Here is a 21153-nt window from a genome sequence, read left to right on the forward strand (position 1 = left end):
TTTTTAAACCAGTGTGGGTGGCACTGGGAGCAGGTGGGTAAAGTGTCTTGCCCAAGGACACAACAGCAGTGACTAGGATGGTGGAAACGGGGATCAAACCTGGAACCCTCAAGTTGCTGGCACGGCCACTCTACCAACCGAGCCATACCGCCCCAAAAAAAGTCAAAAAGCAAAACATGCCTTTTTATTGAGACGCTTTCCCGGATGAAATCTTGCCAGAATAGCAGAGGTCTCCTATGATGGGTTTTTGGCCAAATTAAGAGGCATATTTGGTGAAATGTACACAAATATTTTTTAAAACAATGCCTCCAATATTTTAATACAGTATTTAAATTTGCTGGAACTTTTCCACACTGCTCCAGTTCACACCTACGGCGCCCTGCTGGAGTCAGACCTGGCCTACGTCCCCCTGAGGCCCGACCACATGGAGAACGACGCCCTCGACATGTCGCTGGACGAGGACACCTCATCCATGGACGAGATTCCACAAAAATGCACCTTGAAGCCGCAGAAGAAATCCAAAGGTGAGCCTGCTGAAGAATACGCGTGTGTGTGTGTGTGTGTGTGTGTGTGTGTGTGTGTGTGTGTGTGTGTGTGTGTGTGTGTGTGTGTGTGTGTGTGTGTGTGTGTGTGTGTGTGTGTGTGTGTCTGTGTCTGTTCTTGTATTTCTACCCTTCTTGAGTCATCAACAAGGAAAAGTACCTTCCATATGAGGAGGTGTGAACAAGTTATGACATAACTCATGGTCCCAATACGGAAAACCATTGCATCTAATAGAGAATGTGTCATTTGCGCCCCTGGTAGTGAAATCTATCAAAATTAGGGTGGTCCCAAAACGGAGGGATTTTAAAAATTGACTGTGTGTCGGTTTTAAAAGTGCTCCCCCTATGGTCAACAAATGTAATAACAAGTGTGTGTAAAAATTCGAAGTGCTCCCCCTCTGGCCAACATATGTAAAAACAAGTGTGTGTAAAAATTCGAAGTGCTCCCCCTCTGGTGAACATATGAAATGCGCCCGCTTTGGCCAAAATTAATTTAAAACAAAAGAAAATGTATATAGAGACATACTGTAATAACTTGAAGTAAATAATGAAGATTTCAGACTAATTCCAAACAAACAAAAAAAAACTTTTTTTTTTTTTTTTTTACTAAAAGCAGTCTTTTTCTCACAATGTGTCTACTTTTTTTTGTAAAATTGGGAACAATTTGTCATATTCTTTCTGTTTCTGCAATATTACAATATTTTCTCATAATTTTTTAAAAACTTTTTTATGTAAAATTATTACTTTTTAATGCAAAATGGTGTCATTTGTCATATAAAATTCGGACTTTCTTCACAATATTGCCAATTTTTTTGTTGTTCTTGTAAAATGGTGACATTTTTTTGAGTCAAATTCTGATTATTATTATTATATTGCCAACATTTTTAAGTTTTCTTATAAAATTGTTACTTTTGTCGAGTAAAAATACAACATTCTGTAAATGACACATTTAAAATTCTGACTTTATCACAATATTGCCAATTTTTTTGTTGTTCTCCTAAAATAGTGACATTTTTGGAGTCAAATGATGACTTTTGTCATCATTTTCCCAAGTAAAATTCCGATTATTATTATAATATTGCCAACATTTTTAAGTTTTCTTATAAAATTGTCGTGTCAAATTACGTCTCTTTTCATAAAATTGCCCAAATGTTAAGCTTTTCTTGTAAAATTCCGACTATTATTGAGTAAAATTCCGCCTTTTTATCATAATTTTGCACAAATGTTGTTTTTCTTGTAAAATTTTGACTTGCGTTCAGTAAAATGACGACTTTTATTTTAATACTGCCAAAATTCTACGTTTTTCTTGTGAAATTCTGACCTTTTTCTTGTGAAATTCCAACTCATTTTTCACAACAAGCTTTTTTATATTTGCACCGTATGTGTATATTATTAATGTTGTAAATACAAATCTTTATATATGTAGAAAGGGTGGTCCTAAAGAGGTAGGCATTTTTCGGAGGTCTCACGAAGGTAACAAATACAAGAAGTGTGTGTTTGTGTGTGTGTGTGTGTGTGTGTGTGTGTGTGTGTGTGTGTGTGTGTGTGTGTGTGTGTGTGTGTGTTGGTGGTCTTCTAATGCATGACCTCCCCCCAGTGAGGAAGCCCCGAATGGTGCGATCCTGCTCCCCCATCTCCAGCCCGAACCTGCCACTCAGGAAGAAGAGCAAAGAGGGCAAAGGTAAGCCTCCATTACAAGTGAGGAGCCAATCAAAATCAAGGTCAGGCCTCCTCTTGTGTGATGCTCTGTGTGGCCGTGTGGAGGTTGTTGTGAAAGATGGTCCTCTCAGGGCCTGCAGGGACAGAGTTGCAGGCCTACGGGTACATTGATGAACCCTCAGCGCAGCACAAAGGGTGACACTGCCAGCGCTGGCGGCACGGTTTTAGTCTCCCACAAATACATCAGGCTGTCTCGGCGGCTGGGATTGAGTCCACTGCTGGGGGGACCTTTACGGTTTTTAAACACTTCTGGTCAAAGCACGCCACAAATGAAGAGTAATGGACCCACGCGCACAATGCAAGGTCGGACACAAACCCTTCCCAGATGCTGGTTGACTTCTGAATTGTTCACATTCACATAGGAAATGATAGAAATAGAAACGTGTTCCAGGGTTAAATGGTTTTATTACCGTGTAACGACAAGAAAACACTTCAATTGTAGTTTTAGTGAGGCACCTACAGCATTTTTACACATTCAATTCTGTCACAAGTGTAAAAATAAGTTAACCACTGGGGAAACACATCTTAACAAGTTAAGACATTCAGTGAGTCTGCTTATTTAAAAAAAAAAAAAACATTTTAATTTTAACCAATTTTTAACTTACTTTTTCACTTTAATTTGAATTTTCATGATAATTTTTTTTAGAATATCCTCTATTTGACATGAGTGATTTGCTGTTTTTGAGGAGCTACAGCAAAAATGCTAGTCAAAGATCCTCTATTTGCCAGGAGTGATTTGCTGTTTTTGGGTAGCTACAGCAAAAATGCTAGTCAAAGATCCTCTATTTGCCAGGAGTTATTTTGCTGTTTTTGAGGCGCTACAGCAAAAATGCTAGTCAAAGATCCTCTATTTGCCAGGAGTGATTTGCTGTTTTTGAGGCGCTACAGCAAAAATGCTAGTCAAAGATCCACTATTTGCCAGGAGTGATTTGCTGTTTTTGAGGCGCTACAGCAAAAATGCTAGTCAAAGATCCACTATTTGCCAGGAGTGATTTGCTGTTTTTGAGGAGCTACAGCAAAAATGCTAGTCAAAGATCCTCTATTTGCCAGGAGTGATTTGCTGTTTTTGGGTAGCTACAGCAAAAATGTTAGTCAAAGATCCTCTATTTGCCAGGAGTGATTTGCTGTTTTTGGGTAGCTACAGCAAAAATGATTTGCTGTTTTTGAGGCGCTACAGCAAAAATGCTAGTCAAAGATCCTCTATTAGCTTTTTCCCCAGGGCCATAACCATCCTGAACGGACTGCCCCATTGTCCCTCATAACTGCCTTCTCTTCCCTGTTTTTGTTTTGTTTTTTTCATGTATATATTCATTTCACACCATATTCATTGCACTTCTACATTTTTTAAATTTTTATATATTTGCACATTGTTTTTCTAGCATGCACACATCGCACTGTATGGAATGACCTCAATCTCGTTACCTTGCGTAATGACAATAAAGCTGATTCTGATTCTGATTCTGATTCTGATTTGCCAGGAGTGATTTTGCTGTTTTTGAGGCGCTACAGCAAAAATGCTAGTCAAAGATCCTCTATTTGCCAGGAGTGATTTGCTGTTTTTGGGTAGCTACAGCAAAAATGTTAGTCAAAGATCCTCTATTTGCCAGGAGTGATTTGCTGTTTTTGGGTAGCTACAGCAAAAATGTTAGTCAAAGATCCTCTATATGCCAGGAGTGATTTGCTGTTTTTGAGGCGCTACAGCAAAAATGCTAGTCAAAGATCCTCTATTTGCCAGGAGTGATTTGCTGTTTTTGAGGGGCTACAGCAAAAATGCTAGTCAAAGATCCTCTATTTGCCAGGAGTGATTTGCTGTTTTTGAGGCGCTACAGCAAAAATGCTAGTCAAAGATCCTCTATTTGCCAGGAGTGATTTGCTGTTTTTGGGTAGCTACAGCAAAAATGTTAGTCAAAGATCCTCTATTTGCCAGGAGTGATTTGCTGTTTTTGGGTAGCTACAGCAAAAATGTTAGTCAAAGATCCTCTATATGCCAGGAGTGATTTGCTGTTTTTGAGGCGCTACAGCAAAAATGCTAGTCAAAGATCCTCTATTTGCCAGGAGTGATTTGCTGTTTTTGAGGAGCTACAGCAAAAATGCTAGTCAAAGATCCTCTATTTGCCAGGAGTGATTTGCTGTTTTTGAGGCGCTACAGCAAAAATGCTAGTCAAAGATCCTCTATTTGCCAGGAGTGATTTGCTGTTTTTGAGGAGCTACAGCAAAAATGTTAGTCAAAGATCCTCTATTTGCCAGGAGTGATTTGCTGTTTTTGAGGCGCTACAGCAAAAATGCTAGTCAAAGATCCTCTATTTGCCAGGAGTGATTTGCTGTTTTTGAGGAGCTACAGCAAAAATGTTAGTCAAAGATCCTCTATTTGCCAGGAGTGATTTGCTGTTTTTGAGGCGCTACGGCAAAAATGCTAGTCAAAGATCCTCTATTTGACAATATTTGTTTTACTGTTTTTTAAGACCTTGTGCAAAAATGCTTGTCAAAGATCCTCTGACTGGAGTGATTTGCTGTTTTTGAGGATCTAGAGTAAAAATGCTAGTCAAAAGTCCTCTATTTGACTGGAGTGATTTGCTGTTGTTGAAGACCTAGAGTAAAATGCTTGTCAAAGATCCTCTATTTGACAATATTGATTTGCTGTTTTTAAGAACCTAGAGCAAAAATGCTAGTCAAAGATCCTCTATTTTGACAAGATTATTTGGCCATTTCTGAGGACCTAGAGCAAAAATGCTAGTCAAAGATCCTCTATTTGACAAGATTTGTTTTGCTGTTTTTTAGGACCTTGAGCAAAAACGCTTGTCAAAGATCCTCTGACTGGAGTGATTTGCTGTTTTTGAGTATCTAGAGTAAAAATGCTAGTCAAAGGTCCTCTATTTGACTGGAGTGATTTGCTGTTTTTGGGGACCTAGAGTAAAATGCTTGTCAAAGATCCTCTGTTTGACAATATTAATTTGCTGTTTTTGAGAACCTAGAGCAAAAATGCTAGTCAAAGATCTTCTATTTTGACAAGATTATTTGGCCATTTTTGAGGACCTGGAGCAAAAATGCTAGTCAAAGATCCTCTGACTGGAGGGATTTGCTGTTTTTAAGGATCTAGAGTAAAAATTTGACAAGATGTATGTATTTATTTAACAACATGGATCCAGCGTTGGACATCAACGTTGTCTCAATTTACAAATACAACTATTTTGCAACGTAGTTTCAAAGTCAGTTTTAAAGGACATGTACGTATAATCAGCATTGCATCAATGTCCTGTGCCTGATGGGAGAGTGTTGAATAACTTAAAATGTGTTTTGTGGCAATTCCAACTTTAACCACAGTGTCAGTTGCTATGGAGCGTGTCGCTTTCCATCATTTTCAGCAGACTGCATTGCAAAATGATTAACCCCTCCTAATTTTTTTAAAACTGTCATTCCGAAATTGTCGCCCATACTGAAACCCCTAAACTAATGTCTGAATGATAACCAAGAAATATGTTTTTAGCGTGCTTCAACGTGTCAAATGAAATGTTTGCGTCCTATTTTGCAGGTAACACCATCTACCTGTGGGAATTCCTCCTGGCCTTGCTGCAGGACAAGAACACGTGTCCCAAATACATCAAGTGGACTCAGCGGGAGAAAGGCATCTTCAAGCTGGTGGACTCCAAAGCCGTGTCCAAACTTTGGGGCAAACACAAGAACAAGCCCGACATGAACTACGAGACCATGGGAAGAGCACTCAGGTACAATAAAAGCTGTCCATTTTAGCAGCTCAAAGATCTTCTATTGGACAGGAGTGCGCTGCTGTTTACAAAGACCAACTGCAAGAATTGCTAGTCAAAATTTTGTTGAGAACAGCTGCAGTTTTTAGCACCTACTGCAAAGGTTCTGCTGGTCAACGATCCTCTCTGCTTTTTTCAAAAACCTACAGCACAAATGCTAGTCAAAGATCCTCTATTTGACAAGAGTGATTAAATGTTTTTGAAGAGCTCCAGCAAAAATGATTGCCAGAGATCCTCTATTTGCCAGGAGTGATTTGCTGTTTTTGAGTAGCTACAGCAAAAATGTCAGTCAAAGATCCTCTATTTTCCAGGAGTGATTTGCTGTTTTTGAGGCGCTACAGCAAAAATGCTATTTAAAGATCCTCTATTTGACAGAAGTGATTTGCTGTTTTTGAGAAGCTACAGCAAAAATGCTAGTCAAAGATCCTATATTTGCCAGGAGTGATTTGCTGTTTTTGGGTAGCTACAGCAAAAATTTTAGTCAAAGATCCTCTATTTTCCAGGTGTGATTTGCTGTTTTTGAGGCGCTACAGCAAAAATGCTAGTCAAAGATCCTCTATTTGAGGGGTAATGTTCCGTTTTTGAGGACCTAGGCAAAGATCCTCCATATAACCATATCTTTTGAGAAGATTGATTTTCTTTTTTTGAGGAACTAAAACAAAAATGCTAGTCAAGATTCATTTGCTGTTTTTGAGGACCTCGAGCAAAAATGATAATCAAAGATGCTTGATTTGACAAGATTGATTTACTGTTTTTGAGGACCTCGAGCAAAAATGCTTGTCGAGGATTTTCTTTTTGAAAATATTGATTTTCTGTTTTTGAGGACCGAGAGCAAAAATGATAGTCAAAGATCCTTGATTTGACAAAATTGATTCACTGTTTTCAAAGAACCTCAAGTAGAAATGCTCGCCATAGTTCCTCCATTTTTAGAAGATTGATTTGCTTATTTTGAGGAACTAAAACAAAAATGCTAGTCAAAGAACCTGGATCTGACAAGATTAATTTGCTGTTTTTGAGGACCTCGAGCAAAAATGATAATCAAAGATCCTTGATTTAACAAGATTGATTTGCTGTTTTTGAGAACCTAGAGTAAAAATGCTTGTCAATGATCTCTCTATTTGAAAAGATTGATTTTCTGTTTTTGAGGACCTTGAGCAAAAATGATAGTCAAAGATCCTTGATTTGACAAGATTGATTTACTGTTTTTAAAGAGCCTCAGGTATAAATGCTAGCCATAGTTCCTCCATTTAGAGAAGATTGGTTTGCTTTTTTTGAGGAACTATAACAAAAATGCTAGTCAAAGATCCTGGACCTGACAAGATTAATTTGCTGTTTTTGAAGACCTCGAGCAATAATTCTTGTCAAGGATCTTCTCTTTGAAAAGATTAATTTGCTGTTTTTGGGGACCTCGAGCAAAAATGCTTGTCAAGGATCTTCTATTTGAAAAGATTGATTTGCTGTTTTTGAGGACCTAGAGCAAAAACGATAGTCAAAGATCTGATTTGCTGTTTTTAAAGATCCTTGAGTAGAAATGCTAGCCATAGTTCCTCCATTTTGAGAAGATTGATTTGCTTATTTTAAGGAACTAAAACAAAAATGCTAGTCAAAGATCCTGGATCTGTCAAGATTAATTTGCTGTTTTTGAGGACCTCGAGCAAAAATGCTTGTCAAGGATCTTCTCTTTGAAAAGAATAATTTGCTGTTTTTGGGGACCTCGAGCAAAAATGCTTGTCAAGGATCTTCTATTTGAAAAGATTGATTTGCTGTTTTTGAGGACCTAGAGCAAAAATTATAGTCAAAGATCCTCGATTTGACAAGATTGATTTTCTGTTTTTAAAGAACCTCGAGTAGAAATGCTAGCCATAGTTCCTCCATTTTGAGAAGATTGATTTTCTTATTTTGAGGAACTAAAACAAAAATGCTAGTCAAAGATCCTGGATCTGTCAAGATTCATTTGCTGTTTTTGAGGACCTTGAGCAAAAGTGATAGTCAAATATCCTTTTTTTGATTTGCTGTTTTTGATGACCTTAGTGAACAAATGCTTGCCAAAAAGATGATGTACTTAGGACGACTGCTGTTTTTTTTTAAGACCTACTATAAACATTGCTGGTCATTTTGACAACATACAGTACCGCAACAATTGCTTGTCAAAGATCCTCTATATGACGGGAGCACTACCTGTTGCAAAAAGCCGTCCCGTGTGTGTGCGCAGGTATTACTACCAGAGAGGCATCCTGGCCAAAGTGGAGGGCCAGCGTCTGGTCTACCAGTTCAAGGAGATGCCGGCTGACCTGATAGTCATCGAGGACGAGGACGCGGACGGTCACGAGTACGCCAACCAAAGGTCCACCAACGGGAGGTCTCACTCTGGCGGAGGCTCCAAAGGGCCCGGAAGAGCCCAAAGTCACCAGCAGGGGTCAGTGAAGCAGATGAAGAAGGAGCCGGTTGAGGACTTCCTGCAGCAGGAAATGGAGGCTGGACAGAAGGCGGAGCTTCTTCAGATCCTCCAGGCCAACCAGGGCGTGGACGTGGCTCAGGCTATGAGGTGACCTGCTGATATTTCTCTCTTTCTCATTGTTATCATCAAAAACAACGTACTTGTCGCTCATTTTTGGGTCAAAGTAACCTTTATCGCTGCCATTTTGCTTGTTGAAACACTCCAACTTCTTCTAATAATACACTAGTTGAACCACTCAAAGTGTGCATTAGCCCATCTCAGGCGATATTTACTTCATGTTCCTACGAGGTCTCTAAGGTGAAGAGGACTTCTGAGTAACAGAGTGGAGTTTTTAGAGTGGAATTAGAAAAAAAACTTGAAAAATGTATGCTCATAGCATGTTGACACAGCACATTTCAGTGATTTAGCACCAATAACTTGGCGAACAGGACTGTTCTGCATTTCATTAAATACTCGGGTGATCAAAAAAATGTATTCACAATTTTTATTTATTCTGATTCTAAATAGATTCATAATTTGGAAATTTGATATGAAAAAATGAGTGTATATATATTTTCTTTGGCAAACGCATTTTGTTTTAATACATTTTTGGATTGAAACCTTTTTTTAATACTGTTGCTTTTATTACATTTTGGTTTTCTTTTTTTTTTAGTGTTTAAAGAAAATCGATTCACATCAACATTTTTGAGAATTGGTTTGAAAAAAAAAATGTTTTAATACAAATTTTTATCAAAACATTTTTATTGAAACTGTTACTTTTATTTTTTATTTTTTGGTTTTCCTATTCATATCTAAATCACAATTTTTATTTATTCTGATTCTAAGTGAATTCATAATTTTAGAGAATCAATTTGGAACATTTTTTTCAAATGTAATTTTTTTTAAATACATCTTTTGGATTTAAAACATTATTTATGCTGTTGCTTTTATACATTTCACATTCAGATCTCAATTTTTATTTGTTATGATTAAATCAATTCATAATATTTGGGAATCGATTTTGAATAAAGGATATAGTTATGAAAAAAATATTATTATACATTTTTGTATTACATTTTTTTTATTGATAATGTTGCTTTTTTTTATTTTTGGCTTTCCATTTTTTAGTGTAGAATCAAATCCATTCACATCCAAATCACGACTTTTATTTATTATGATTCTAAATCAATTAATAATTTTCAAGAATCGATTTGAAAAAAAAGTATATATTTTTGCAAATGTTTTTTTTTTTGTATACATTTTTAGATCTAATATGTTTTTTTTTTATACTGCTGCTTTTATTAATTTGTAGTCTTCCTTTTTTAGTGTAGAAGAATCAAATCAATTCACTTCCGAATTGTGACTTTTATTTATTATGATTCTAAATCAATTCATAATTTGAGAATCTACTTGGAATTTTAAAAAGTATATATTTTTGAAAATGTTTTTTTTTAAATACAATTTTTGGATTAAAAACATTTTTAACGACACTGTTCCTTTTATTATTTTTGGTTTTCCTTTTTTTGTATAACATCAAATCGTTTCACATTTAAGTCACAATTTTTTTATTTATTACGATTCTAAATTTATTCATAATTCTTGAGAATCGATTTGGGGGGGAAAAAAGTATGAAAAGTTTAAATATATGTTTTGGATTTAAAACATTATTGATACTGATGCTTTTATTAATTTGGGTTTTCCATTTTTTTCACATCCAGATCGCAATTTTTATTTATTATGATTAAATCAATTCATAATTTTTTGGAATTAATTTTTAAAAAAGGATACATTTTAGAATTTTTATTTTTATTTTTATACATTTTTGGATTAAAACATTTTTATTGATAATATTGCTTTTATTAATTTTTGTTTTCCCTTTTTTTTGGGATACAATCAAATCGTTTTACATCCAATATACGATTTTTGATCATCACAAATTGAAATCAATTTATAATTTTTGAGAATCAATCAAAAAAAAAAAGTGTATATATTTTTTTCAAATTTTTTTAATATATATATTTTTTGGATCAAAACATTTTTATTGAAAATGTTGCTCTTATAATTTTTTGGTATAGAATCAAACCGATGCACATCCAAGCCGTAATTTTTATTCATCACAAATTTAAAACAATTCATAATTTTTGAGAATCAATAGGAAAAAAATAAATATATACATTTTTATTATTTATTTTTTTTGCAAATTTTTTTTTTTCACTTTTGGATTAAAAACATGTCCAAACATTGTCCAGGGTGTACCCCACCTTCCGTCCGAATGCAGCTGAGATAGGCTCCAGCACCCCCGCGAACCCAAGCCAAGCGGTAGAAAATGGATGGATTAAAAACATTATCATTGATACTGTAGCTTTCATTCATTTTAATCTTCTTTTTTTAGTCATGTCTTCTATCCTATCAATTCACATCCACTTTTATTTATTCAATCAATTAATCATTTTTAAGAATCGATTTGAAAAAAAAAATAAAAAAAAATTTGCAAATGTTTTTTTTTTTTTTACACATTTTTTTATTGATACTGTTGTTTTTATTAATTTTTGGTCTTCCTTTTTTTTTGTGTAGATTCAAATCAATTCAAATCCAAATTGTGACTTTTATTTGTTACGATTCTAAATGAATTCTAAATGATATTTTTGCAAATGTTTTTTTGGGGATTAAAACATTTCTATTAAAAATGTTGCTTTTATTATTTTTTGGTATAGAATCAAACCGATTTATATCCAAATCCCAATTTTTATTCATCACAAATTTAAATCAATTCATAATTTTTGCAAACTTTAATTTTCATTTTTGGATTAAGAACATTATAATTGATACTGTAGCTTTCATTAATTTGAATCTTCTTTTTGTTAGTCTTGTATTTGATACAGTAAGTATTGTATTTGCATGTCTTCTATCCTAAGTATGATAAAGCTCAGGTTAGGTTGGAATTATTCTATTTTCTTTTATTAAATTAATTAACAATCTGTGATTTAAAAAAAAAAATTAAAACAAGCAGCAGCTCACTATTTTTTTAACGCTGCTGTCAGAGTAATTATATCTAAGTTATCACAAAACGTTGTGTTTCAATGAGTTCCCGGCGAGCAGACAAAAGCTGTCTTTGATCTTACCAATCAAAAGGCTTGTAAAACTCCACTATGTAGGATGGGAAGCGACATGAAAGTGTCGGTTTCTTTGATCTATTGTAATCCACAGGAAGATTTTGTCTTGACCCGAGATCTACAAAGCGGGTAGGAAGCAGGACCTGACCCCCCTCCAGGCACCTTTTCTTTGAACTGTTTTGTTACCAAAGGCGACGGCTGTTTACGACCCCCCTTCCTTTAGAAACAGCTGTTGCCATGTAATCAGGGAAAGTCCAAATAAAAGAGGAGGCGTGCGACATATTGTCAGAGCGTGGTGGAAGACTGTACAAAGAGTACAGTCTACGCGTTTCTCTTCATTGAGCCAAATTGAATCCTGTCTCTGGTTAATTCCTTGCTTCTTGTCTTGTTTAATAAATGTCATCAGTGTTTGAACCTGACAGTTGCGTTTGTCTTTCCAGGGCCATCAATGCTTCCGCTTCCCTTCCCATGGTGTTGACTTCCCCGACGTCCCTTCAAGCCATGCCCCTCACCACCATCCTCCCCAACGGCGACTCCGCCCGCTCCTCGCCGCCTCGACTCCTCCTCCACCCGGTGCACCCCAACCACAACGGCACCAACAACGACGTCCTCGCCCTACCGGAGGGCCTCCCCCATCAGCTGCTGGTCGCCAACCTCGGCCCGTCCGCCGTCTCCTCGTGCGCCTCCGCCTGCGCGCCGGGGCTGCCCCGCCTGGTCACCATCAACACCACCTGCGGGCAGACCATGGTGGCGCAGCAGCCGGGCACCGTCATCGCCACCGTGCTCAAACCGGGCGACTTCTGCGGGCTGCAGGTGAAAGAGGAGCTGCTGGACTCCAGCTACTTGCAGTCGATGGTGAACAGCGACCCCTTCGCCAAGGACGAGGCGGACGAAGCGAAGCTGCAGTACCGGACGGTCATCATCGATAGCAGCTACACCCAAGCGGGACAGGAGGCCTTCAATGGACACTCCTCCCCTTGCGAGGGCCTCACCCCGGTGGAGGAGCTGGAGGTACGCGGGGAGATGTCCCTGCAGCCCGAGCAGGCTCTCAAGGGCCTGCAGGAGCTGCCGGCAAACTTCATCCAGATAAAGACAGAGCCCGCCGAGGCCTGACACTCTTCTCAGGCACCAGCTGGACCAAAAAACAACATTGTTGCTCCTCAAGGTTGCTCGCTCAGCCTCGGGACGGAATCGTTTACTCACATATTTTTGTGATCACGTGCCTAAAGAAATATATCAAGGGAGGTTTGCTTTTGTTTTGTTTTTTTAACAATGTCACATTTCAGATAAAGACAAAAAAAAAAAAAATGGCTCCCATAAGGAGAACAGCCATCAATGAAGCCTGTCCACCAAATGTGCCAGTTAGTCTTTTTTATTGAACCCTCAGAGGACTTAAAAGGTGAATGGTCAAAAAAAAAAAAAAAAAACACAACCAAAAAAGGAGGGACTGAGGAAAACAAACGCCTTTTTTGGGACTCATTTATTTTCTTTTAACGCAGGGGTGTCCAAACTTTTTGACTTGGGGGCCGCATTAAGATAAAAAATTTGGTCGGGGGCCGAAAGCCGACTGCATGTAAAGTAACTATATATATGTATATATATATATATATATATATATATATATATATATATATATATATATATATGACATATCCATCCATCCATCCATCTTCTTCCGCTTATCCGAGGTCGGGTCGCGGGGGCAGCAGCCTAAGCAGGGAAGCCCAGACTTCCCTCTCCCCAGCCACTTGGTCCAGCTCCTCCCGGGGGATCCCGAGGCATTCCCAGGCCAGCCGGGAGACATAGTCTTCCCAACGTGTCCTGGGTCTTCCCCGTGGCCTCCTACCGGTCGGACGTGCCCGAAACACCTCCCTAGGGAGGCGTTCGGGTGGCATCCTGACCAGATGCCCGAACCACCTCATCTGGCTCCTCTCGATGTATAGACATATATAAAATGTGTACATATTGTACTAATATAATGGATATATAATTAATATAATTGGATATTAAGAGTATGTGATAGTTTGACTCCTACCTTGTTTACTTCCGCGACAACCTCCCTAAAGTGTTGTAACGTCAGAAATATCAAGCAGCTAAAATGCGCCAAACATGGATAAGTGTGGAGAGTGTTTTGCAATTTTCCCATCATGCATTGCAATGGATTTGAATAGTTAAAAGTTAAAGTTAAAGTACCAATGATTTGTCTCACACACACACTAGGTGTGGCGAAATTCTCTACATTTGACCCATCACCCTTGGGAGGTGAGGGGAGCAGTGAGCAGCAGCGGTGGCCGCGCCCGGGAATCATTTTTGGTGATTTAACCCCCAATTCCAACCCTTGATGCTGAGTGCCAAGCAGGGAGGTAATGGATCCCATTTTTATAGTCTTTGGTATGACTCGGCCGGGGTTTGAACTCACGACCTACCGATCTCAGGACGGACACTCTAACCACTAGGCCACTTTTATGGGTTTGTCCATGAAGTTCAGTGAGCAGGTTGTGTTATGTGTGACCTTGTCTGTTGACATGTTGTGTTTTTTGCATCATGACTAGGGAAGGTTGTTTGCATTGGGTCATATACACCAACGTTTTTCTACCAGGGGCTGATTTAATATATGCATTATTTTCATGGACCGGCTTTCTACGTGTGGAAGATAAAAACAGCAAAAAAAATTAGCAGGAAAAATTAGCCTTTATCTATTAATAAGCTTATTGGTTTGTTTAGCGGGACAGGAGAAAGTTAAGTCAGAGAAAATGCGGTAGTTTATGAATTAATTCATGTTTCTGTGCGGCCCGGTTGCAAATGCGTCAAGGACCACTGATATACACTGGACAAAAATAAAAATGCAACAGTTTTGTTTACGCTCACATTTTTTATGAGTTGTACTCAAGGATCTAAAAATGTTGCTATATACACAAAAGACTTGTTCCTCTCAAATATTGTTCACAAATCTGTGCTAGTGAGCATTTCTTCCTTGCCAAGATAATCCATCCCACCTCACAGGTGTGGCATATCAAGATGCTGATTAAACAGCATGATTATTGCACAGGTGTGCTTTAGGCTGCCTACTATAAAAGGCCACTCGCAAATGTACGGTGGTATCACACAACACAATGCCACAGATGTCGCAAGTTAGGAGGGAGCGTGCAGTCGGCATGCTGACTGCAGGAATGTCCACCAGAGCTGTTGCCCGTGAGTTAAATCTTAATTTCTTAACCCTAAGGCGTTTCAGAGAAATTGGCGGTGCATCCAACCGGCCTCACAGTTGCAGACCACCAGCCCAGGACCTACACTTCCAGCAGGTGCAGCATGTGCTCACAAAGACATATTTACACATAATTGTGAACAACATTTGAGAGGAATAGGACTTTTGTGTATATAGTAAAAGTTCTAGATCTTAGTACAACTCGTGAAAAATGGGAGCAAAAGAAAAATTGGTGCATTCAGTATAAGTAAATGCTGCCACACTTCCATTTAGAGTAGAGTTAAATGTCATTGATCTGTACTACCCATGTTGTCCCCTAGATGGCGACATACTGACCACACAATTGTCCGACTATCAGAATGAATGCAATCTCCCCGTGGGTAGGACGTGCCGCGGGTCATAGTTTGGACACCCCTGCTTTAACGCATACAATTTTTTTTATGCATGTCCTGTGTGGGAAAGGGCGTTTGAGTTAAGTTGACCAAGGACACACCAAAACCCTTTAAATAGAAAAGCAGGACGCACACATAGAACTAATTCTAGATGTAAGAATATATATCTGTTAATATGACACAGAGTATGCACGGATCTCACTGTACATACGAGGATTTAGCATCGAGATCCACTTTTAAGGCCACGGCAAATTTATTTATTTTGTGAATTTCTAAATTCTGTATAAAAAAATAGAAAAAACGGCACATTTGTACTCTATTTACATGAGGGAAAATACAAAGCATTTATTATGAGCAGGATGTAGCCTTCGAGACATTTTAAATGCAGCTTTTTCTCCCACTTTTCAGGTTGCCATCAGTCTGATGTCCGTCTTTTTTATTGTTGCTTTTTAGAAACGCGACAGACTCAACTCCTTTTGTTTCTCCACATGTAACCTTACATACATACATACGTACGTATAGACATACGTTTATGGGTACACACATACGTTTGTATAAATATGCACATTTTCTTGACTGTTTAGGTGCAAAGTGCTCATTCCATTATTTCGTCCTTGCACTCTTTGTTGTCTTTTAGCTCCCTCGTCACGCCATCCTTTAAGAAAATGTATAAAAAGAATCAGTCAGGTCGTCTCTTGGCTCCTGCTCTCTGGTCAGTCGCCCTTAGGCCAAACATCCGATTGTACGCCGCTTCGCTGTAGTGCTACGCGGACCAGTGTTCGTAATAACGGCGTTATACTTTTTACTCGTAACGAGTAATCCAATTCATTACTTTTAGGTCCGTTACAACACCGTTAGCGTTACTCGTGAATAAACAAGCAATGAACCTGATATCAAATAGGAAGAGACGGCATACGCACACAACGGGAATAATGAACAACAAGCCAATGATAGAAGTGACAAACTTGCCATCCAAACAATACCCCGTTTGTTGACAAGAATATATGACCGCTATCGAAGCACATTCAATCTCTTTATGGAGCAGAGGTGACACGGTCCGGTGAAAAGATACAAAAAAAGAGCAGGCGTCGCTAGGCAACAGGCCCCGCCTTTTAAAAGCACGGACTCCGCACACTGTGCGCTTATATTAAACATCTCTCAAATGCATATACCAGGTATTTAAAGGTGTTTTTTTTTTTTTTAAAGTAACGTATTAATTCAATTTATTAAAGACTAATTCCGTTAATCATTCAATTAGTTTTTTAGTAGAGATGTCCGATACTATCGGCCGATAAATGCGTTAAAATGTAATATCGGAAATTATCGGTATCGTTTTTTTTTTTATCGGTATCGTTTTTTGTTGTTGTTTTTTTTTAAATTAAATCAACATAAAAACACAAGATACACTTACAATTAGTGCACCAACCCAAAAAAACTCCCCTCCCTCATTCACACTCATTCACACAAAAGGGTTGTTTCTTTCTGTTATTAATATTCTGGTTCCTACATTATATATCAATATATATCAATACAGTCTGCAAGGGATACAGTCCGTAAGCACACATGATTGTGCGTGCTGCTGGTCCACTAATAGTACTAACCTTTAACAGTTAGTTTTACTAATTTTCATTCATTACTAGTTTATATGTAACTGTTTTTATATTGTTTTGCTTTCTTTTTTATTCAAGAATTTTTTTTAAATTTATTTATCTTATTTTTTTAATAAATTTTTTCAAAAAGGACCTTATCTTCACCATACCTGGTTGTCAAAATTAGGCATAATAATGTGTTAATTCCACGACTGTATATATCGGTTGATATCGGTATCGGTAATTAAAGAGTTGGACAATATCGGAATATCGGATATTGGCAAAAAGCCATTATCGGACATCCCTATTTTTTAGTGAAGTAATGAGTAGCTATAATTACCGGTAGCTACTTTTAGTAATTTTCAGAACACCGTTTGCGACGGGCGGGCGTTAAAAGGCGACCTGACGAGTCTTGAATGTTTCTGTTCAAAATCCCAGCTGATGCAAAACTGCGACAATCGACAATTACACTGGAGACTTTTTCTTATCTGTCTTTGCTGCTTTTTTATGGCTTATCTTTTTTGCTGTGTATATAATGTATATCCTTGTATGTAGACCGCCCTCGCCTTAAAGCACTGTTTGTGACTTTTGATTGTCAATGGCCTCCCTTGTGCTGAATATACATAGAATAGATTTGGAAGGCTTCTCTGGGTATCTTCTTTTGTGTCACACGCACACCCGCAAACACAAAATATCTTCATTGTTGGGGGATTGTGTGAAAACACCCACAAAATACGGGGAACTGCGAAAAAAACAAGGCACATTGAACGCACCGCCTTGACTGAGGGGGTTCATGGGTCCTCCCCCAAAACCTCAACCTGAAAAAAAAAGAATCCAGTAACAGAAGCCAGTCAATTTCGAGAATAGTGCTGGCGATCTGGGAGATTACCAGTACTTTTAGCTCAGTAGTCAGCACGCTCGCCTCTCACACCGGCAACCAGGGTTCGGAAAAAAGCAGGATAAAAAAAAAAAAAACGCAGCCGAAAGAGAAATAGTTGTGGGATTGACAACATGATAACCATAATTGCATTTTGCCGTCAAAATCCGGGGCCCCTGATTGGGTGGGGGCCCCTGGGTTTCAGCCCAGGTAAGCCTGTGCTAAGGGCCACAAATAAACGGAACACTACAGCAAAGCGGACACTGTGGAGTACTGTGGAACCTCGATTTACAAACCTAATTGGTTCTTAAACAGGGTTCGTAAATAGAAAAGTTTGTGTAGTGAAACAAAGTTCTCCCAAAGAAACATTGTAAATATGAATAAAAGGTTCCGGTATCGATACAAGTCCATATTTAGTGCAGGTTAGTACACTTTCAACACAACATAAACAAACTTAATAACAAGGAGGTGATGGATCTTTAATAACAAGCTGCTGTGGTCTGTGTGCGCTGCTCTGCCACATAAGCCCCTTTGGTGCCCTCAAAAACGATCAGAAATCACAAACAAACGTACTTTTAACAACCAGACTGCTGAATAATAAACATGTAAAATTTTAAAATCCACTTCCATTCATTTCGGCAAAAGTACAGTGTGTGGGTGGAAGATGCGCCGCTGAAGGAGAGTAGCGCTGCGTTGCTTTGGCATCTTTTTACAGAAAAGTCCGGTCTTGTCACACTTGAAACTTACGGTGGTACGAAACCTGCTCCGTGGGTTCTTCCATTCTTGTGAGCACCATTAATTAATTTCCCGGACTATAGAGCACACCGGTATATAAACCGCACCCACAAAATTTTTAAAGAAAAAAATATCACCGGACTATAAACCGCAGATATATGTGTTGTGAAATTAGTTATTTACACAGAAAGATTTTGTAAATATTTATTTACATACCTTAATTGTTTCCAAACCGGGTCTGTAACAGGGCAGTAAAACGGTTGATCAAACAAAACAGAAGTCATCGTCATGGACCCGCTCGCTGCGGAAGCTAGCTCTCCAATCAGCTAAACAGACTCGAATAACTCCACGGTGACGTTTCGGTGAATTTACTGAGGAATTGGTAAAACTGAAAGAACACAAAAAGAATGCCATTGTACGTTAATAATACTAACACACACCTGTAAACGTGTTAGCATACTAGCCAATGCAAACGACGCTAGTTTTGTATACTCGAAAACACTTTTAAACACATCACACATGGGACCGTTTAATAAGTAAGAATAGTTTTAGTTATATTGTAAAACTTACAAACGTTGCCTGTTTGCTTGAAGAATCCTTTCAAGCAAAAACACTACGGACGATTATCTCATGGCATCAAAACAGGAAGTACATTTTCAACCCACAATACCTGCAGTGAGCAAACTCGTCCAAAAGAGGGCACCGTAGCACCAAAAATAACACCATTTCAGTCCTCTGCATTTTGCCCGCAGGCATTAGTTTGGACACCCCGGATCTAGGCCATCATTTTGCCACTTATTGATGTTCCTGTGACTCCAGCACCAGCTTGGCAGTCAGCAGCAGTCGGTGGGTGCGGCGCATTAATGGCATCGGTTACCGCTAGTAACGCTCCTGGGTTGTAATAATAAATTGAGTATTTAAACAGGAGTCCAAGTCTTTCGTATCCTTTGTGATACGCTGGCATGTCTAAATGTAAAATACTGCAAATATTACATACTTTTCACATGAAACTCCAATCTGGCTGTGAGCAGGCTACTGTGTGACCATGTTTTGTCCGTTTTGGCCGTGCACATCCATCTTCTTCCTCACCTTCTTCCTGACAGCCAACCGTTTCTTTGTTTTCTAGCTAATGTGCAGTTATCCGAGCCCACACCATTCTCAGCAGGCACAAGACTTTAAAACAACGTTGAAAACTTGTTGAATTAGGTCCTGACGTTGAGTAACTCAAACATAACGTTGAAACAACATGCTTTTTGACAACGTTTATTCAATGTCAGGCTGTAATGTTGATTTGACCATTGAATTTTGGTCATTTCCCAACCAATATTCTACAACACAAATACAACGTTGAAACAAAATGCTTTTTGACAACATTTATTCAATGTTGGGTTGTGACGTTAATCTAACCATTGAATTTTAGTCATTTCCCAACCGATATTCTACAACACCTATACAAAGTTGAAACAACATGCTTTTTGGCGACGTTTTCTCAAACTCATGTTGTGACGTTGATCATTGAAATGTGGTCATTTCCTAACCAATATTCTACAACACATATACGGTGAAACAACATTCTCTATGACAACCTTTATTCAATGTTGCCTTCTGACTTTATTTAATATGACCATTGAAATTTTATCATTTCCCAACCAATATTCTACAACACAAATACAACGTTGAAACAACATGCTTTTTGACGACGTTTATTCAATGTTGGGTTGTGACGTTAATCTGACCATTGAATTTTAGTCATTTCCCAACCAATATTCTACAACACAAATACAATGTTGAAACAAAATGCTTTTTGAGAACAATTAATCAATGTCAGGTTGTGACGTTGATTTGACCATTGAAATTTGGTCATTTCCCAACCAATATTCTACAACACAAATAGATTGAAACAACATGCTCTATGACAACCTTTATTCAATGTTGGATTGTGACGTTGATTTGACCATTGGATTTTAGTCATTTTTCCTAACCAATATTCTACAACACAAATACAATGTTGAAACAACATTCTTTTTGATGACGTTTTTTCAAAGTCAGGGTGTGATGTTTATCTGACCATTGAAATGTGGTCATTTTCGAACCAATATTGTACAGCACAAATACGTTGAAACAACATGCTCCATGACAACCTTTATTCAATGTCAGGTTGTGACGTTGATTTGACCATTGAAATTTTGTCATTTCCCAACCGATATTCTACAACACAAATAGATTGAAACAACATGCTCTATGACAACCTTTATTCAATGTTGGATTGTGACGTTGATTTGACCATTGGATTTTAGTCATTTTTCCTAACCAATATTCTACAACACAAATACAATGTTGAAACAACATTCTTTTTGATGACGTTTTTTCAAAGTCAGGGTGTGATGTTTATCTGACCATTGAAATGTGGTCATTTTCGAACCAATATTGTACAGCACAAATACGTTGAAACAACATGCTCTATGACAACCTTTATTCAATGTCAGGTTGTGACGTTGATTTGACCATTGAAATTTTGTCATTTCCCAACCGATATTCTACAACACAAATATGTGGAAACAGCATTATGACAACCTTTTTTCAATGTTGCCTTCTGACTATGATCTGACCATTGAATTTTGGTCATTTTCTAACCAATATTTTACAACACAAATACAACATTGAAACAACATGCTTTTTGACGTTTACTCAATGTTGGGTTGTGACGTTGATTTGACCATTGAATTTTAGTCATTTTCCCAACCAATATTCTACAACACAAATAAGTTGAAACAACATGCTCT

The 21153-nt window shown here is 38.0% G+C and overlaps 1 protein-coding gene across 4 annotated transcripts in view; it reads left to right on the forward strand.

Annotated features, from left to right (window-relative positions):
- Positions 1-13158, forward strand: part of elf1 (E74-like ETS transcription factor 1) — a 133678-nt gene extending 120520 nt beyond the window's left edge. For all 4 annotated transcript variants that reach the window (XM_061976689.1, XM_061976686.1, XM_061976687.2 and 1 more), the window contains 5 exons: positions 363-524; positions 2140-2223; positions 5791-5983; positions 8235-8567; positions 12013-13158. In XM_061976689.1, the coding sequence (XP_061832673.1) occupies positions 363-524; positions 2140-2223; positions 5791-5983; positions 8235-8567; positions 12013-12685 (1445 nt within the window). In that variant the 3' untranslated portion in view covers positions 12686-13158. The remainder of the gene's footprint in view (positions 1-362; positions 525-2139; positions 2224-5790; positions 5984-8234; positions 8568-12012) is intronic.
- The last annotated feature ends 7995 nt before the right edge of the window (positions 13159-21153 follow it).

Source organism: Nerophis lumbriciformis, linkage group LG16 (assembly GCF_033978685.3).
Source record: "Nerophis lumbriciformis linkage group LG16, RoL_Nlum_v2.1, whole genome shotgun sequence".
Lineage (NCBI taxonomy): Eukaryota > Metazoa > Chordata > Actinopteri > Syngnathiformes > Syngnathidae > Nerophis > Nerophis lumbriciformis.